Genomic DNA, 21,383 nt, shown 5'->3' with positions numbered 1-21,383 from the left:
AAATCTACCAGCAAAGTTTGGGATTGAAACTGGCACAGCACTACTCCTACGACTTCTAGTAGCCAAAGTGGGAGGTTTTCCCAGCCTCAAGTGGAAGGGATGTAGATTCCAGCTCTTGGTGGAGAGTTGGGGGGAAATGTGAAAGAATTTGCAGCAATCGTTACTCTGTCACAGTATTAAATTACCATTTTACAAATGAAAACATTAGAGCACAGAGCGGTTAAGCATCTTGTCAATATAATACCAGTAGGAACGTGACGGGGTGGAGATAAGTGTCTCCCACATTTGTTACATTGATAGGGTTGGTTTTTAGACTAAATGTGAAGTTTATCAGGTTTAAGCGATGGTGGAATAGTTTAAATAAACATATTCTTTTAAAGATATAAATTCTATTATGCCAAGTCAGTTGCCTGTATGAAGGAAGCCAAAAGGATTAATTACTACATTTGTAGAGTATTCTAGAACACAGGATTGAAGAACTAACTTATATTTTTATGCTATGAATTTTCAGATGATGGGTAAGGTGCGAATATTGTCTAAAGGCCTCCTTAAATTTCTTATACGCATAGGGTTTGTTACCAGAATGAATGCTTGGATGCTGGAAAAGGGACGAATTAATTCTAAAAGCCTTCCTAAATTCCTTACATTTAAGGGGTTTCTCACAAGTATGAATACACTGATGTAGTGTAAGTTTGGGGCACAATCTAAAGGCCTTCCCACATTCCTTCCATTTATAGGGTTTCTCACCAATATGAATTCTCTGGTGTTGTGTAAGTTTTGAGAGTAATCCAAAAGCCTTCCCATGTTCCTTGCAGTCATAGGATTTAATCCCAATATGGATATTTTGGTGTGAAGTAAGTTTTGAGTAACGACTCAAGGCCTTCCAACATTCCTTACGTTCATACAATTTCTCACCAGTGTGAAGTCTGTGATGAAGAATAAGATGATAACCATCACTAAAGGTCTTTCCACATTGCTCACATTCACAGGGTTTCTCACCAGTATGAAGTCTGTGATGTACTCTAAGGCCAGAGCCACACAGAAAGGCCTTCCCACATTCTTTATATTCATAGAGTTTGTTGGCAATATTAAGCTTCTGATGTCAAGGAACGTTGTACACTGTCTAAAGGCCTTCCCACATTTTGTACATACATAGGGTTTCTCACTGGTATGAACCCTCTGATGGAGAGTCAGTTGACCATGCACTCTGAAGGCCTCCCCACATTCTTTACATTCATAGGGCTTCTAACCAATACAAATTTCTGATGTACTTTAAGGTCTGGGCCACTATGAAAGATTCTCCACATTCCTTGCATTCATAGGGTTTCTCACCAGTATGAATTCTGCGATGAAAAGTAAGCTGTTGGCATACTCTAAAGGCCTTTCCACATTTTTTATATTCATAGGGTTTCTCCACAAAATGAATGCTCTGATGTGCAGTTAAAGATGTGTGGTTTTGCTAAAAGGGCACTTTTTGAGGTGTAATTTTCACTTCACTGAAATATCCCTCCTGTCCTTCAAATTTTCTTTTGGATTCCCAATCACCGTTTTAAAATCAAAACCTAAGGCCATCGTTTTATAATTCTTTCCATTATCTTCCACGAGGGGGACTTTATTTCATAAATGTCATTTTCTGAAGATAACTTCTTGGTCTCATACCCGGTCTCTCAATCTGTGTATCACCTCCTTCCTTTCCTCACAACTTTCCAGGGCTCTTTTCCTTGCTGCAATAAGGAAATCACATCTGGCCTCGAAATGAAGCACCCCGGCGAAGCCCATCACTGATCCATGGGCCATGGTTTAGAAGCTGAAGAACTAGTCAGTCTTCCTGGGGGTTTACTCGCCTGGAGAAGCAGAGTTCACAGAGGCCAGAGCTGGGGTGTCACGCCTGCCTCACAGCGATGCTCGGTGTAAGCAAGGATGTGAGGAAACCTGCAAGACCCAGCCTCCAGCATGAACTCCTTTAGCTTTTGTGTGGGAAACTCTTGATCTCTCCTTCAATTCTGAATGATAGTCTTGCTGGAGAGAGTCTTCTTGGCGGCAGATTTTTCCCATTCAGCATGTTGAATATATCACACCCCTCCCTTCTGGCCTGCCAGGTTTCTGTGGAGACATTTGCAGCCAGCCTCATGGGTCTTCCCTTGTAGGTTAGGGCCTTCTTTTGTCTTGCTTTTACGATTTTCTCTTTCTCACGATACTTTTTCCAATTTAATTACAATATATCTTGGTCTGGGCCTGCTTTTGTTGATTTTGATGGGAGTTCTCCATGCCTCCGGGATCTGGATGTCTGTTTCCTTCCCCAAAATAGGGAAGTTTTCAGCTTTTATTTCTTCAAATAAACTTTCGGCCCTTCTCTCTTCTTCTTCTTCTGGGACTCCTATAATACGAATGTTATTATGTTTGATGGAATTTCTGAGTTCCTTAATCTATTCTCATGTTCCATGATTCTTCTTGCTGTCTTTCGTTCAGCTTCATTGTTTTCCATTCTTTTGTCTTATATATCACTTATTTGGTCTGCTGCTTCTTCCAGCCTTCTGTTCATTGCATCAAGCCTGTTTCAAATCTCAGTTATTGCGTTTTTCATTTGGGACTGACTGCTTTTTTAAATTTCTTACCTCTGTGGTAAGGGTCGTCCTGGTATCTTCTATGCTTTTCTCAAGCCCAGCAAGTATCCTTATGACTGTTGCTTTAAATTTTCCATCAGGCAAAAAAAAAAAAAAAAAAAAATTAAAAAAAAAAAAAAAAGATGGAAGGGGCGCCTGGGTGGCGCAGTCGGTTAAGCGTCCGACTTCAGTTAGGTCACGATCTCACGGTCCGTGAGTTCGAGCCCCGCGTCAGGCTCTGGGCTGATGGCTCGGAGCCTGGAGCCTGTTTCCGATTCTGTGTCTCCCTCTCTCTCTGCCCCTCCCCCGTTCATGCTCTGTCTCTGTCTGTCCCATAAATAAATAAAAACGTTGAAAAAAAAATTAAAAAAAAAATTTTCCATCAGGCATGTTACTTATACCTGTCTCACTTAGATCTCTGGCCATGATCTTATCTCTTTCTTTCCTTTGGGAGGAATTCCTCTGTCTTGTCATTTTCCCTAAGTCTCTGCCTTCTTCTCTGTGTTAGGAAACCAGTTATGTTTCCTGCTCCTGAGAGTATGATCTTATGAAGAGGTCAGAAAGAGTCCTGGAGGTGTATCTGGTGTGTGCCGCATGCACTCTGCAGCTGTACTTTGGCTGCTTTATCCTGCTGGTTAGCGGTGTGCAGAGGCTCTCCTTCCCTGCTGTGGGTAGCGTTTGGTCCTTGGCAAGAATGTGGTCAGTTTAAGTAGGTGTGCTCTGGTCTGCCTGTGAAATGTGACCTGATACTTCTTCCACTAGAACTGAAGCCCTCAGAACTCTCTGGTCAAGAGATGTGGTGCGGATGAGGGTCTGTGCTGGTCTTCTGGGGAGGGTCTCACTGCACTGGGACTGAGGCTGGCTTAATCAGGAGGGGCAGTCATGCCAGAGCACACGGGTGTGAGACACAGTATAAGCAGGTTAGGCAGTCAGTTTGGGGCTGAGCTGCTTTCCGCAGGTGGCTCTGTATTTATCCTGAGGGACTGAGGAGGGAAATGAGACCAGCTGGCACCTTTGTGCCTGGAGAGGAGTCTCCATGAATGCTACCTCTCAAAGACTCACTCTAGGAAGACCAAGTATCCTTCCCACATGTGCCCCAGGTGCTCTTCAGATCACTGTTTGCATGCTGCCTGCCCCCAGGTTGTGTGCCTGACTTCTCTCCAGGAGCAGGGCAGTGCCCTCAGGTCTCTACCCCATCCAAGCCCACTGACCTTTAAAATTACAGGCTTTAAGCCCTGCCAGTTGCAAAAACTCGTGAAAATCAGCCTCTCTTGCTATCCTAGCCAATTGCTTTTTGGAAATGCTCTCCTAGTATGTTCCCCTGTGGCTCCTCTCTCTCTCTCTCTCTCTCTCTCTCTCTCTCTCCCTCTCTCCCTCTCTCCCACTCCATCTCCCTTTCTCTCTCTCCCTCTCACCTTTCTCCTCGACCCTGGCTCCCCCCTCTGCAGCAATCTGTTTCTGCCCTAAACCACATATCCATGCTCCCTACATTCTTCAATGCTCCTACATGCTCCCACATTCTTCAATGTGGCTTCTTCTTCATCTCAATTGTGGAGTTTGTTCTCTCTTCAGGTTGATTTCTAGGGTATTTAGAATGACTCTATAGTTATCTAGTTGTATTCGAGGGACAACAGGAGTCTAGGGTCCTCCGACTACACCGCCATCTTACTCCTCCCTCCCAAAGTGTTGTTAATATTAATAATATTTAGCCAACCAGTATGAACCTTACCTAACTTTCTTCTGAAGGCGTCAAAGATCATTGTACACTGAGTTCTGGTCTCTTCTTCCTTCCAGGTTCATTTGTTTTTTTTTTTTTTTTTTTTTTTGGTCTCTATTTCATTTATTTCTGCCCTGATCTTTGTTATTTTCTTCCTTCTTCTAACTTTGAGTTTAGTTTGTTCTTTTCAATTCCCTGAGATTTGAGACTTTTTTTTCTTAGTGTAGGTTTTTATTGCTGCAAACTTTCCCCTTAGATTGCTTTTCTAGGAGCCCACAAATTTTGGTAAGTAGTTTCTATATTTTCATTTTTTCAAGGTATTTCTTGATTTCCCTTGGATGTCTTCTTTCACACATTGGTTTTAGGATAGTGTATTATGTAACTTCCACAAATCTGTGCATTTTCAAGCTTTCCTTTGGTTATTGACTTTTCCTTTCATACCATTGTAATAAAAAAATAATAATTTCATGAGTTCAACCCCTTACATTTTCTAGGACTTGTTTTGTTAATTGTCTTGTGATCTCTCCAGGAGAATGTTTCTGGTGTGCTAGACAAGAATCTGTATTCTGTTGCTGTTGGATAAAATGTTCCATATATGTCTGTTAAATTTCTTAGTGTAAGGTATAGATCAAGCCCAATATTTCCTTGTTGACTTTCTGTTGGAATGATTTATCCACTGTTAATATTTTAATAGTGACGTCCCTAACATTTTTGTATTGTTGTCATTTCTCCCCTCATATCTGTTTGTATTTGCTTAATATATACAGATGCTTCATGTTGGGTCCTGTATATTTACTATTGTTATTATCTTCTTGACAAATCCCTTTATTTAAAGATGTTTTTGTTTATTACTATTTTTGGCTGAAAGTCTATTTTCTGCAATATGAGTATAGCTGTGCCTTCACTCCCAAACTTAAAAAACAACTAGCACCAATCCTCCTCAAACTCACCAAAGAAATTGAAGATAAAGGATACTCCCAAACTCATTTTACAAGGTTAACATTATCCTCATAGCAAAAACAGATAAAGACTACAAATAATAAATAAAAGAAACATATACACAAATATCTCTGATGAATATAGATTGAAAACTTTTCTACAAAAAATTAGCAAACCCTAGTGTAGCACACTAAAATGTTCATACACCATGATTAAGAGGGATTGATAGCAGGGATGAGGAAACATACACAAATCAACAAATGCAATATACCACATCAGTACAATGGAATATAAAAACCATATGGCTTTCTCAATAGATTCAGAAAAGCATTTCACAAAACAAAACATCTTTTCATGGTAAACATACTCAACAAATTAGTTGTAGAAGGAATGTGCCTCAACATAATAAAGGCCATATATGACAAACTTGTGGTTAACATACTCAGTGGCATAAGGTTGAAAGCTTTTACTCTAAGATCAGAAACAAGCCAAGATGCCTACCCTCACTACTCTTATACAAAACAGTACTGGAATTCTTAGCCTGAGCAATTAGGCAAGAAAAGAAATAAATGATACCCAATTGAAAACAAATACAGGTCTTTGGAAATGACATGGTCTTATTTGCAGAAAATTCAAGATACCACTAGATACCACCAAAACCTGAGGGAACTAATCAACAACTTTAGTAAAGATGCACAACAGAAACTCAACATACAGAAATGAGTTACATTTTTATAAAATAAAAAAATATGTGAAAGTATTTTTTTCTTTTCTTTATTTTAATAATTTATTGTCAAGTTAGCTAACATACAGTGTATACAGTGTAATCTTGGCTTCGGGAGTAGATATCCATGATTCATCCCTTATATACAACATCCAGTACGCATCCCAACAAGTGCCCTCCTCAATTCCCATCACCCATTTTCTCTACTCCCCACCCTCATCAACCCTCAGTCTGTCCTCTGGATTGAAGGGTCTTTTATGGCTTGCCTAACTTATGTTTCCATCCATTCCCCCATGGTGTTCTGTTAAGTTTCTCAAATTCCACATATGACTGACAATATATGATATCTGTCTTTCTCTGACTGACTTATTGAACATAGCAAAGTAATGGTGCTGGGAGAACCAGAGAGCAACATGAAGAGTAATGAAACTGGACAACTTTCTTACATCGTTCACAAAAATGGACTCTAAATCAATGAAAGATCTATATGTGAGACAGGAAACCATCAAAATCCTACAGGAGAAAACAGACAACAACCTCTTTGACCTCAGTTGCAGCAACTTCTTACTTGACATGTCTCTGAGGCAAGGGAAATAAAAGCAGAAATGAACTATTGGGACATCATCAAGATAAAAAGTTTCTGAACAACACAGAAAACAGTCAACAAACTAAAAGGTAACCAATGGAATGGGAGAAGATATTTGCAAATGACATACCAAATAAAGGATTAGTATCCAAAAGTCTATAAAGAACTTAACAAACTTAACACCTGAAATACAAATAATCCAGTGAAGAAATGGGCAAAAGACATGAACAGACACTTTTCCAAAGAAGACATCCAGATGACTAACAGACACATGAAAAGATGATCAACATCGCTCATCATCAAGGAAACACAAATCAAAACCACATTGAGATACCACCTCACAAAGGTCAGGGTGGCTAAAATTAACAAGTCAGGAAACAACAGATGCTGGGAAGGATGTGGAGAAAGGGGAACCCTCTTGCACTGCTGGTGGGAATGCAAACTGGTATAGCCATTCTGGAAAACAGTGTGGAGATTTTTCAAAAAATTAAAAAAAGAATTACCCTATGACCCAGCCATAGCAATACTAAGAATTTATCCAAAGAATACAACAGCACTACTTTGTAGGGGCACAGGTACACCAATGTTTATAGCAGGGCTATCAACAATAGCCAAATTATGGAAAGAGCCCAAATGTCCATCAACTGATGAATGGATAAAGAAGCTGGGATGTGGATGTATGCATATACATACATACAAACATACATGCAATGGAATACTACTCCGTGATAAAAAGAATGAAATCTTGCCACTTCCAATAACATAAAAAGATTTTTTCATCCCACATTCATGATAGCATCAAAAACAATAAAACACGTAGGATTAAATTTAACCAACGAGGCAAAATATCTCTACACTTAAAACTACATGAATTGATGGAAAAATTGAAGAGAATTAAGATATCCTGTGCTCATAAATTGCGCATTGAGAAGGGCACTTGTTGGGATCAGCACTGGGTGTTGCATGTAAGTGATGAATCATGGGAAACTACCCCGAAACCAAGAGCACACTGTATACACTGTATGTTAGCCAACTTGACAATAAATTATATTAAAAATATTAATATTGGGGCGCCTGGGTGGCTTGGTCGGTTAAGCGTCCGACTTCGGCTCAGGTCATGATCTCACGGTCCGTGAGTTCAAGCCCCGCGTCGGGCTCTGTGCTGACAGCTCAGAGCCTGGAGCCTGTTTCAGATTCTGTGTCTCCCTCTCTCTCTGCTCCTCCCCTGTTCATGCTCTGTCTCTCTCTGTCTCAAAAATAAATAAACGTTAAAAAAAAATTAAAAAAAAATATTAATATTGAAAAATGTCCACAGTATTCAAAATCATCTCTAGATTCAATGCAATCCCTATCAAAATTTGAGTGGCATTTTTCACAGATAGAGAAAAAACAATCCTGAAATCTGTATGGAGCCACAAAAGTCCCAATTGCCAAAGCCACTTCAACAAAGAAGAACAGAGCTGGAGGCAGCCTACTTCCTGATTCAAACTATCTTATAAATATCTAGGAATCAAACCAGTATGTTATTAGCTCAAGAAACAGACACATACACCAACGGAACAAAATTAAGAGCATAAAACTAAACCCACCCACATACAGACAACTACTCCTGGAAGAAGGAGTCAAGGATATTCATGAGCAAACATAGTCTCATTAATAAATCGTCCTGAGAAAACTGGGTAAATACATTCAGAGAAATGTATCTGAAATTGTAAAGCTCCTAGAAGACAACATAGAGAAAACAATTCTTGACATTGGATGCATTGACAGTTACCAAATGAGGCTATTCTAACATTGTCCTATCAACTAACATAGCTGACTCTTTGTGATCCAAATTTCATTGCAAAGACTGAAAGACTGTGACTTCTAAATTTTTTTAACTTACTGTGTCTATAGGGGTATAGTTTGTTCCATGGAGCTCTTGAGTGGTACAAGATTCTACTAATAGCCAGTACTCCCACCACCTCCTGGAAAGTGTATTTTTTTTTCCTTTCAATGTGACCTGCAGGGATAAACTGTTACCACATACCCTACGATATATTTGTATTTTAGAACAGATTGGGAATACATCATGTAGGAGCCGGGCACTTCTAAGTAGTAGAAGCTCAAGGAAACATATTTTCTTGTTCTAATCATCTTCACAAAAGGGTTCACACAAAGATTGGCCTACAGGACATTGGATATGGAGCACATTTTGTGCACGAGTATGTCTGTGGGTGTGTGTGTTTAATAATGTATTAATATATATGCTGCTTCCACCTAAATGCAAATGAAAATATAACACATTGTGGCAGACTGAGGAGAATCATTCTGTGGGAATAGAGATGGTTTTTCTAAGAGGAGCAGTGAAACCTGGGAGAGGTTCATTTCATGCTAGAAAGAACACATTGTTAGCCAACATGCTTCCTTTAAATACATTAAAACCGAGTTCTCATTAGAGATAAGTTACTAAAGAAGCTTTCCAAAGAGAATCTGGCAAAACTGTTTCATGTTTCCAAGTGCTTGAAATGACGACTTACAAATGTGAGAAAGCATTATGTGTGACCTGCTACCACAGATTCGGGGGGACGGGGCCCTGTCAAAGGCTTTGACCACTGATCAAGACAGGCCATTGATCATGGAGATCCCAAATAACCCAATCAGAAACATCCACGATGCTTCTCTGAGACTCAACACACAAGTACACCTGAACAGCCTCATCCTGAAAAGGGGTTGAAACCATTCTCAGAAAAGGTTCACGAATCAGAAGAACTTACACTTCCTAGAGACCTCATAGATTTCATTCACTCCAGTGGTTGAAATAAATCCACCCAACAATGTAAATCAATAGAATTAAATTTTTTAAACGGAGCAAGTGTGGGAACCCAGGGAGGCCCCCCAACGTGGACCTCAACAGCATATTGATCACTTTGAATAGAAGGTACTGGGGAAAGAGCAGGTGTGAGGACATCACACCCTCCTCTGTCCCCCTGGAAGCAGGAAATATCTCCCGAATGAAAGTCCCTTCCCAGGTCTAAGAAGGAAAAATGACCACTTATCACCACAGGTAGGGACCTTAGAGCTGAGAAGGCTGTAGAAATAAACCTGCTACTTCTTTACTAACCCTCTACCTCAGCCCACATTCCACTTCGCATTCCCTGCTAACTGCAGCTCCAAACCCCAGTTTTCTTTCTCCTGTCAATTCCACGCTCATCTGTTGTTTCTCTATAAATGGGGTAAAAACCACCTACTTTGCGGATTTCTTTGGGTCTCAATGTCCTGATTGGGCCTCCGTGTGCAGATAATAAAACTTTGGGTGTATTCTCCAGTTACTCTGTCTCATGGCAACTTAATTCCAAAACAGCGGGAAAGAAGGAAATGTCTCCTCCCAGAAGTCAGTGTCCTGTCTCTAAGGCTACCTAGGGGAGCCCTTCCTCTGACCCCTCTGATCTCCAGTCATCCATCCTCTCCTTCCACATGTACACACAGCCCCCCTCATCCACATCTACACACAGCCCCCCTTTCCCCTGCAAACCACGAGTCCACACACAGTGTTTCCCAGTCTGCACTATCAGATCTCAAACATGCCACAAAACCACAGCTATGAAAGAAAGCTCTCATCTGTGTCACAAAACAAGTATCCAAAAAGCAGACACCTGTGAAAGGTGGAGTTCGCAGGGGTCTGTGACCTGTTCCTGCCTCCTCCGTGAGCCTGGTCAGAGCAGGACTCTGGCAAACAGTAGCTGTGAAATGTGCAGACTAGGAGGAACAGGAGGGTCTCACAGGGGTGACTGCGCTCTGATGACTGATCCAGGAGTGAGTTTAGCAGGATGTAGATGGTGTGCACAGAGTGCAGTCACCTACACTGCACACCCTGCTGTTATGCTAACACGTGACAGTCCTAAGGCCAGGACAGGGTACAAAGGTAGGGATGCATGAACTGAGGAACCCCGTACCTTCTCTGTGCTGACTTGGACCACACAAAAGAGTCCCATATTGGAGAAACGAACTGCTGTCCATTGCAGTGAGGGGACCCCAAAGCTGCCTGACAGGGCTCAGTCCTGCTGGATACTGCAAGTGCCCTCACTATTTTGTGTCTTTGCTGATTGGTAGTAAATCTGCTGGTTGAGAATTATATTTTAGGGATATATACTAACTAACTTGGATGTAAATTTAAATAAATAAATGAGTGAGTGAGTGAATGAATGAATGAATGAATGAATGAATTCTGTTTCAGGGGAGAACTCAAGATGGTACAGAAGTAGAGGGACTGGGATTTCCCTCATCCCTCAAGCACAGCAGCATTGAGGTCAGAATACTTGGAAAACCCCAAAGTACACAATGTGGAGCGACAGAACAATGTCCACAGGTGAACGGGGCAGCTTGGCGGGACACAGGTGAATGTGTGGGAATTGAGGGGGATAAAACGGGCGGCGCTGGCAAGGAGCAGGGAACCCCTTCTGTGGAGAAATAAAAGGAAGAGGAAGAGAGGCTGTGGAAGTCTGGGATTGTATTTGGACATGAGAAAAACCTCTGCGGACCACAGACTGGGGAACGAGAACTTTGGGCAAGCCAGTTTCTACTTTGAGAACATCCTTAGGAGCTCCAGATGGGAGTTCCGGGAGCCCAGCTTTCTCCCAGCTGCCACCTTGTGCATGCCTGGGGGAGGGGAGCCAGCCAGCCTGGTGGGATATGGGGGCACGCTGGGATCTGGGAGCAGTCCCCTCCCTCCAGTACTGGGGAAAGAGGGTTATTACCCCCCAAGGGCAAAAGACCCTGCAGGCACCAGCCAGAGTCCCTTTGTCAACTGGACACAGTGGCGCTATCCCAGGACAGGTCCATCCACACCGGGACTCCTGAAGACATCGGGGTTGGAACCCCAGCCCAGCCCAGGGAGAAACAGACACTGTGGGGGTGTTGCTCTGTGAGGGCGGCATGGTTTGGGACACGTGGTCTGGGGAGGAGAGACTGGGGGTTCGCCATTGTTCTCCCTAGCACCACACGGTGGGGCTTCGCAGGACAGTGGCCCCCAGTGGAGGTGGGACCTGCTTACACCAAACTCCGCCCCTCCGTGCCTGGTAACTGCTTATCTACCCCAGTGACATTGACACTGACTGAGACAGACAGCCCCTCCTCCAAACCAGCACATTCCCTGTCCCAGGAGCCAGCAGACAACTGTCCTGGGGTTTCCTATGTTAGTCTCTTGTTGTTTTAACTATTATTTTTTTCTCTTTTCATTCCTTCTCTTCTCTTTTCCCTTCTTTTTCTTTCTACTCTCCTCTTTTTTCTTCCCTCGTTGGAATCAGCCTCATAGTTTCTGATTTGATTCTTGGTCAATTCTTATTTTATATATATATATATATATATATATATATATATATATATACACATATATATACACATACATACATATGTGTGTGTGTGTATATATATGTGTGTGTGTGTGTGTGTGTGTGTGTGTGTGTGTATTATAATTTTCTTTTGTTTTCTTTCTTTCTCTGTTCTGGTTGTTTCTTGAATCAGGTGTTTACTCTATTCTTTTTACACTTTTATGTATCTCCTTCTTTATTTTCCTCTCTCTGTTTCTCTGTCTCTCTCTGGATTGAGCCTTGTATCTTTCATTCTCTGCCTGGTCTTTCTCCTGCCCCTTTCATTTTTCTCTTCATATGGGATAAGTTTTCTGCCTGTCCCCAACCTTTTTCCTTATTGAAGCTTACTTCAACAAACAAATCAAAGCACACCTAGCAGAAGGTCCAGTCAGCCACTAAGAACAGTGAGATAAAGCAGCAAAAGATACAACAACAGAGTGCATGCAACACACTCCAAAAACACTTCCTGAAGTTTCAGGCCCTGGAAAGTTTATGACCCGTTTGTATATAATAGTTCTCGCAGGTGCAGACACATAACAAGCTATTAAAACACATAAAAGACAGAAAACTAGCCAGAATGATAAAACAGAAGAGTTCTCCTCGAAAGAAATTTCAGGAAGAAATGACAGAGAATTGCCCAAAACAGATATAAAAAATATATCTGAACATGAATTTAGAATAATAGTCATAAGACTAATTGTTGGGCTTGAAAAAAAAACATAGAAGAGCAGTGAATCTCTTGCTGCAGAGATCAAGGACCTAAGAAATAGTCATGAAGAATTAAGAAATGCTATAAATGAGATGCAAAATAAACTAGATGCAGTGACAGCAAGGATGGAAGAAGCAGAGAGGAGAATGGAAGACAAAATTATGAAACGATAAAGCTCAGAAAGAGGAATAGGAAATTACTAGACCATGAGGGGGAGAATTAGAGACCTAAGGGATTCAATGAAATGTAATAATATCCATATAATAGGAGATCCAGAAGAAGAAGAAAGAGAGAAAGGTACAGAGGGTTTATTTGAACAATTATAGCTGAGACCTTCCCAATCTGGGGAAGGAAGCAAACATCCAAGTCCAGGAGACACAGAGAACTCCCTTGAAAATCAACAAAAATGGGTCAACACCAAAACATATCATAGTGAAACTGGCAAAATATAAAAAGATTTCTGAAAGCAGCTAGGGACAAATGAGCTTTAACCTACAAGGGTAGACACATAAGGGTAGAAGGAGACCCGTCCACTGAAACATGGCAGCCAGAAGGGAGTGGCAGGAAATATTCAATGCACTGAACAGGAATAATGTGCAACCAAGAATCCTTTATCCAGCAAGACTGTCATTCAGAACAGAAGGAGAGATAAAGTCTTTCCCAGGTGAACAAAAACTTAAGGAGTTTATGACCACTAAACAAGCCCTGCAGGAGATCCTAAGGGGGACTCTGTGAGTGGAAAAGAGCAAAGACTACAAAGGACCAGAGACAGCTCTACAAGCATGAAACCTACAGATAACACAGTGACACTAGATCCATATCTTTCAGTAATCACTATGAATGAAAATGGACTAAATGCCCCATCAAAATACATGGGGTATCAGAATGGATAAAAAAAAAACAAAACAAGATCCATCTATATGCTGTGTAGAAGAGACTCATTTTAGACCCCAGGACATCTTCAGATTGAAAGTGAGGGGACGGAGAACCATCTATCATGCAACTGTATGTCAAAAGAAAGCCGAGGTAGCCATACTTATATCAGACAAACTAGATTCTAAAACAAAGACTGTAAAAGGAAATGAAGAAGAGCATTATATCATAATTAAGGGCTCTATCCATCAAGAAGAGCTAACAATTGTAAATGTTTATGCACCCAAATATATAAATCAATTAGTCACAAACATAAATAACTGTATGGATAATAATACTGTGATTGTAGGGGACTTTAATACTCCACTTACATCAATGGACAGATCATCTAGGTAGAAGATCAGTAAGGAAACAATGGCTCTGAATGACACATTGGACCAGATGGACTTAACAGATATATTCAGAACTTTTCATCCAAAAGCTGAACACACATTTTTCTCAAGTGCACATGGAACATTCTCCAAAATAGATCACATACTGGGTCATAAACCAGCCCTCAACAAATACAAAAGGACAGAAATCATACCATCCATATTTTCAGATCACAGTGCTATGAAACTTGAAATCAACCACAAGAAAAAATTTGGAAAATCCCCAAATATAAGGAGGTTAAAGTACATCCTACTAAAGAATTAATTCATCAACCAGGAAATTAAAGAAGAAATTTAAAAATATATGGAATCAAGTGAATATGAAAAAACAACAGTCCAAACCCTTGTGATGCAGCCAAGGCAGTCCTAAGAGGAAAATACATTGCAACCCAGGCCTATCTCAAGAAGCAAGAAAGGCCCCCAAAACACAACCTAACCTCACACCTAAAGGAGCTACAAATACAGCAGCACATACAGCCCAGAGCCAGCAGAAGAAGAGAAATAATAAAGATTATAGAAAAAATAATCAACATAGAATCTAAAACGCCAGTAGTATAGATCAATGAAATTAAGAGCTGGTTTTTTGAAAGAATAAACAAAAATTGAGAAACCCCAGCCAGACTTCTTAAAAAGAAAAGAGAGAGGAGCTAAATAATTAAAATCACAAATGAAAGAAGAGAGATCACAAACAACACCACAGAAAAACAAACAAATATTAGAGAATACTACAAAAGCTTATATGCCAACAAACTGGACAACTTGGAAGGAACGGACAAATTCCTAGGCACTCACACACTATCAAAACTCAAACAGGAAGAAATAGAAAATTTTAACAGACCCACAACCAGCAAAGAAATTGAATCAGTTATCAAAACTCTCCCAGCAAGGGGTGCCTGGGTGGCTCAGTTGGTTAAGGGTCCAACTTCGGCTCAGGTCATGGTCTCATGGTTCATGAATTCGAACCTCACGTCAGGGTCTGTGCTGACAGCTCAGAGGCAGAAGCCTCCTTCAGATTCTGTGTCTACTCCTCTCTCTGCCCCTCCCATGCTCATGTTCTGTCTCTCTCTGTCTCTCAATAATAAATACACATTTAAAAAAATTTTTTTTAATCTCTCAATAAATAACAGTCCTAGGCCAGGTGGCTTCCAGGGGAATTCTATCAGACACTTAAAGAAGAGTTAATACCTAGTCTTCTGAAGCTGTTCCAAAAACATAGAAACAGAAGGAAAGCTTCCAGACTCATTGTGTAAAGCCAGCATTATACTTTGGTTCCCAAACCAGACAAAGATCCCACAAAAAAGGAGAATTACAGGCCAATATCGCTGAGCAACATGGGTGCAAAAATTCTTAACAAGATACTGGCAAATTTAATTCAACAATATATTAAAACAATTAATCACCATGATCAAGTGGGATTCATTCCTGGACTGGAGAGCTGGTTCAACATTCACAAATCAATCAATGTGATACATAATATTAATAGAAGAAAGGATAAGAATCATGTGGTCCTGTCAATGGGTGCAGAAAAAGCATTTGACAAAATATAGCATCCTTTCTTACTAAAAACCCTCAAGAAAGTCAGGATAGAAGAAACATACCTTAACATCATAAAAGTCATATCTATGTGGCCCATAGCTAATATCATCCTCAATGGAGAAAAACTGAGACCAACCCCCTGAGATCAGGATAAGACAGGGATGTCCACTCTCACTACTGCTGTTTAATATAGTGTTGGAAGACCTAGCCTCAGCTTCACACAACAAAATGAAATAAAAGGCCTTCAAATTGGCAAAGAAGAAGTCAAACATTCACTTTTTGCAGAGGACATGACATTCTACATGGGAAGTCTGAAAGACTCCACCAAAAACACTGCTAGAACTTATCCATGAATTCAGCAAAGTCGAAGCTATAAAATCAATGTATAGAAATTGTTTTCATTTCTCTACACCAATAATGAAGCAACAGAAAGAGATATCAAGGAATGGATCCCATGTACAATTGCAACTAGAAACATAAAATACCTAGGGATAAACCTAACCAGAGAGGTAAAAGATCTGTATACTGAAAACTATAGAAAGCTTATGAAAGAAGTTGAGGAAGACACAAAGAATTGGAAAAATAATTTTCATGCTCATGGATTAGAAGAACAAATATTGTTAAAATGTGGATACTGCCCAAAGCAATCTCTACATTCAATGCAATCCTAATCAAAATAACACCAGCATTCTTCACAGAACTAGAACAAAAAATTCTGAAACTTGTATGGAACCACAAAAGACCCCGAATAGTCAAAGTCAAGTTGAAAAAGAAAACCAAAGCTGGAGGCATCACAATCCTGGACTTCAGCCTGTACTACAAAGCTGTGATCATCAAGACACCATGGTGTGGGCACGAAAACAGACACATAGACCAATGGAATAGAATATATAACCCAGAATTGGACCCACAAATGTATTGCCACCTACTCTTCGAAAAACGCAGGAAAGAATATCCGATGGAAAAAAGACAGTCTCTTTTAAAATATGGTGCTCAGAGAACTGGAGAGCAACATGCAGAAGAATGAACCTGGGCCACTTTCTTATACCATACACAAAAACAAATTCAAAATGGAAAAAAGGGCTAAATGTGAGACAGGAAACCATCACAATCCTATAGGAGAAAACAACCTCTTTGACCTCAGCCATAGCAACTTCTTACTTGACATGCCTCTTAAGGCAAGGGAAATAACAGCAAACATGAACTATTGGGACCTCATCAAGATAAAAAGCTTCTATACTACAAAGGAAACAATCAACAAAACTAAAAGGCAACTGACGGAGTGGGAGAGGATATTTGCAAATGACATATCAGAAAAAGGGTTAGTATCCAAAATCTACAAAGAGCTTACCAAACTCAACACCCAGAAAACTAATAATCCAGTGAAAAAATGGGCAGAAGACATGAATAGACACTTTCCAAAGAGAACATCCAGATGGCTAACAGACACATGAAAAAATGCTCAACATCACTCACCATCAGGGAAATACAAATCAAAACCACAATGAGATACCACCTCACAACTGTCAGAGTGGCTAACGTTAGCAACTGAGGAAACAACAGATGTTGGTGAGGATATGGAGGAAGGGGAACCCTCCTGTACTGCTGGTGGGAATGCAAACTAGTGCAGCCACCCTGGAAAACAGTATGGAGCTCCCTCAAAAAAATCAAAAATAGAATTACCCTATGAACCAGCAATAGCACTAGTAGGAATTTATCCAGTGGATAAAGGAGTGCTGATTCTTAGGGGCACATTTACCCCAATGTTTATAGCAGTGCTGTCAACAATAGCCAAATTATGGAAAAAACCCAAATGTCCATCAATGGATGAATGGATAAAGTAGACACTGGTGGAGGGTGGCACCTGGGTGGCTCAGTCAGTTAAGCATCTGACTTCAGCTCAGGTCTTTATCTCACGGTTCATGGGCTCAAGCCCCACCCCGCCACCCGTGTCAGGTTCTGTGCTGACAGCTTGGAGCCTGAAGCCTGCTTCTGGTTCTCTGTGTCCCATTCTCTCTGCCCCTCCCCCAATCATGCTCTCTCTCTGTCTCTCTCTCTCTCAAAAATAATAAAAATTTTAAAAATATTTAAAAGAGTCCTTGAGGGTTTCACACCACGGAAAGTTCATTTCAGGGATTATACAGTGGCCGTTTGGTATAACTGTCAGGATGTGGTTGAAACATAAGAGAGAGCAGGATATTTGTCAGCATCAGGGATAAACAGTTTTATAAAACTGTTTTTAGGCTGGTGTTCATTCAGCATTACTATGGTGTAAAAATATATCCCAGGTGATGATGTCAAATGTGAATACTGTGATGCTGTTAGGAATACAGACAGAACCATGACATGTGAGAATCTTCCTGAGCTGACATTTCCAGCCTGCCTAATGCTGTTTCTGTTCCAAGATCACGTGTCAGGACCATGAGCAGCTCAGGGGGTTCAAGACCCAGGAGGATGCCAGTTAGCTGTCAGGAGAGGAAACAGTGTGATTGTTATGGATATGTGTCCCATTGAGGACACAAATACATTTACCTACACTGGGCTACACGCTGGGAAAACCTACCAAATATCATAAACCTTTCTTTGATGGTGGCATTGTCAAAGCTCCAGCTTCCATGGGAAAATACACTGTGCATGACAATAAATACATACCAAAAAAAACCAGATCCATACCCCACAACATATGCATATACAAAGGGAGCTTGAGTTGAGACCTAAAGGCTACAATGTCACACTCACTTGTTATGAAAAGTTTCTATTTATTACTTATAATTTAGAATGGATTACAGCTATTTCATAATGAGACGACTATTTGTAAACTTCAGACATATTGAGATTTTTAATGATTAATATACATTTCTTTCTTAAACTTTCTCTTGGTGAATCTAATCTAAAAGAACATGGGATTTCCTGGAAAATAGAGACCATTCTTTATTGTTTTGTAATATTTCCCTGCAATCAAATTGTATGGGGCTTTTGGCAGACGTGAGATACAAAAGCCTTGGTTACTTCAGGCCTCAATCAAAGAATTTATAAAATGGTATGAAGTGAGTATCTAAATATATTTTACCCTTTGAGGGGCACCTGGGTGGCTCTGTCAGTTGGGCATCTGACTTCAGCTCAGGTCAGGTCTTCGGTTCTTGAGTTTGAGCCCTGTGTCAGCCTCTGGGCTGACAGCTCAGAGCCTGGAGCCTGCTTCGGATTCTCTCTCCCTCTCTCTCTGCCCTCCCCCACTCACACTCTGTCCTTCTCTCTCTCGAAAATAAACAAACATTTTTTAAAAAAATAAATAAATATATTTTACCCTTTGAAACTTTGCTGCATTATTATAGGTAAAAAAAAAAAAAATGTAAATTAGGACTTCTGTCATTTAATGTCCTCCAAAGACAATTTTAATGAATGGGAGGGTTCACAAACTTAAAATAAGCAAGTTGCACACTCACATGGGTGTTTCAGTGACTATGCCCAAAATTACACATAAGCACCGCCTGCTGTATTGCTACCTGATGCTCCCATTGTCCCTGGGATGAGTGCATTACACCGTCTCCCTCTGTGACATGAAGGCTACATTAAATTACTGTCACACTGCTACGGTCACACTGGGGCCTAACATCTGAATGACTTCATCAGGATTGATGTTACCAGGATTTTCTCTGACCTAAAATTTTTCTTTCCCAAGTTATATACTAATTCTGGGAAAAAGCTGTGATACTGTCAGCCTATGGACCATTTAATAGAGCCATGATCAAATTGCAGGAATAAGTGATATGCCTCCAGAAATTGCTAGAAAATGCTGAAATGCTAATATTTCCTACACTATTATAGTTGTTGCTATTCTTTTTTTCAGTATGCCTTTATAGTATGTGCATACTTTTTTTTTACAATTAGAAATGGAATACTATTCCCAAGAGGGGGTGAAACAAGAAAAACCTGTGGAGCTTTCTAAAAAATTAATATGATGCAAATGCTGTAGAAACACTAAACCAGCGTCTCTGGAGGTTAGAATGAATCCATGAACTTAGACTTGGAATGCTCACTTGCATAAAAGAATACGGTAAGAAAATTTCCTTGAGAGTCATTAGGGGAAATATTGGAGGACATATGCTGGACACAAACACCTTAAAGGGTCTGAATTCAAAGACTTCTATCACAGGGTCTTCCAACCCCAGTCATCTGGAGTCACAGCCCCCATAAAGCACATTCTTCATTGCACTTGTCACATCCTTGTTCCTCAGTGTATAGATGAAGGGGTTGGCCATGGGGGTGAGATTGGTGTAGAAGAGAGAAATGAACTTGCCCTGATTCTGGGAGTGGTTGTTGCTGGGCAGGAGGTAAGCATAGATGGCCGTGCCATAGAACAGGGAGACCACTGTAAGGTGGGATCCACATGTCCCAAACACTTTCCTCTGTCCCGCAATTGACTTTATTCTTAAGACCACCCTGACAATCCGACCATAAGAGAATGTGATTAATGCCATAGGTATGAGCAGAATGATCACACCGACAAAGAAGAGCTCAGACTCATTCACAGTGGTGTCAACACAGGCAAGCTTGAGCAGTGGGGGAACCTCACAAAAGAAGTGGTCTATTTTATTTCTCCCACAAAGTGGTACAAGGAAGATGAGCACCGTCTGCAATGAGGAGTTGGCAAAACCAATGAACCATGATGCAGAAGCCATCAGGACACAGAGACGGGGGTGCATGATCACTGTGTAGTGCAGGGGCCTGCAGATGGCTGCGTAGCGGTCAAATGCCATCACCCCTAACAGAATGCATTCTGTGCCCCCCAACCCTAGAGCGATGAACAGCTGCGCTATGCAGCCACCAAAGGAGATAGATTTGTCTGCTCCCCTGAGATGAACCAGCAGCTGAGGAACAGTGCTGGTCGTGTAACACAGGTCCAGAAAGCTTAGGTTGGAGAGGAAAAAGTACATGGGAGTCTGCAGGTGTGGGTCCAGGAGGGACAATGCAATGATGGTTGTGTTTCCCAGCAGGGTAAGCAGATAGAAGATCAGAAGAACCACAAAGAGGACTCGCTCCAGCTGAGGCTGGTCAGAGAAACCCAGCAGGATCAAACTAGTGAAAGAACTTCCATTTTTCGGATCCATCCTTTCTTACCACATGTTTCCTGTCAACAGCAAGTATTTAGCAATTTTTAAAGAAATATTCTAAATAATAGAAAGTTAGCAGGGGGTGGATGTATCATGTTAAAAGACATGGCCATTGGATTATATCAATAACTATTTAAATAAATTATGTACTCATTGAAACTGACATTGCTTATACTAATATAGTTCCACACTATCAAAAAAGTAAATCATTAATATGTAATAGAAAATCAAATAATGGACCTTGTGTTTCCATCAGTCATAGGTACAAAAGTTTTTTCAATCTGATCTTAAATAGGATTTAAAGTACTTTGAATATGTAGGTACATTTAGAGAAAAACAGGATGAGGAAAAAGAGGGCATGAAATCAGAAAGAATAGGAAAGAGATGGAGATAGAAAGAGAGTCATTATTTTAAATATGTATCTCATAATTCCACACAACTGGATTTGCACACACCTCACATGCAGTACTTTATAATACAACATAATCTCCAAATGTATCCAGATGTAGGAATTTATGACCTACAATGTACTTATACAAAAACTTCAATTACATTCAAAATTTCATGACTAGATCTGCAAATGAACACACATTGGTGTGTTTTTTCCTGTGGTAGTAAAACAAATAATCAGAGAGAACCAGAATACCACCATTCAATCACAGTGTTAACTTTTTCCCTAAAGATGCTTAAAATTACCATACCATTTTAACAGGAACTCCAAAAATTCATTTGGCTGTGTCAAGTCAGTTGGATTTAGAACTCAAAAATCCAGTCATCAATATTTTCCTCTTCCTTCTACAGATTTC

General features: G+C 40.5%; 1 protein-coding gene and 1 pseudogene across 1 annotated transcript; both read right to left on the bottom strand.

Moving 5' to 3' along the window:
- Positions 1–484: 484 nt before the first annotated feature.
- LOC147580591 (uncharacterized) lies at positions 485–1,763 on the bottom strand (annotated as a pseudogene).
- Positions 1,764–19,635: 17,872 nt separating this feature from the next.
- Positions 19,636–20,595, bottom strand: LOC147580590 (olfactory receptor 2B8-like). The gene has a single exon (XM_086705922.1). It carries the CDS (start codon positions 20,572–20,574, stop codon positions 19,636–19,638), a length of 939 nt encoding a protein of 312 aa, XP_086562048.1. The 5' UTR covers positions 20,575–20,595.
- Between the last annotated feature and the right edge of the window lie 788 nt (positions 20,596–21,383).

The sequence above is a fragment of the Puma concolor genome, chromosome B2, assembly GCF_028749965.1.
Source record: "Puma concolor isolate L17-30 chromosome B2, mPumCon1.1.hap2, whole genome shotgun sequence".
Taxonomy (NCBI): domain Eukaryota; kingdom Metazoa; phylum Chordata; class Mammalia; order Carnivora; family Felidae; genus Puma; species Puma concolor.
Note: the sequence above shows the minus strand (reverse complement) of the source record. Positions and strands in the feature narration are given on the sequence as shown.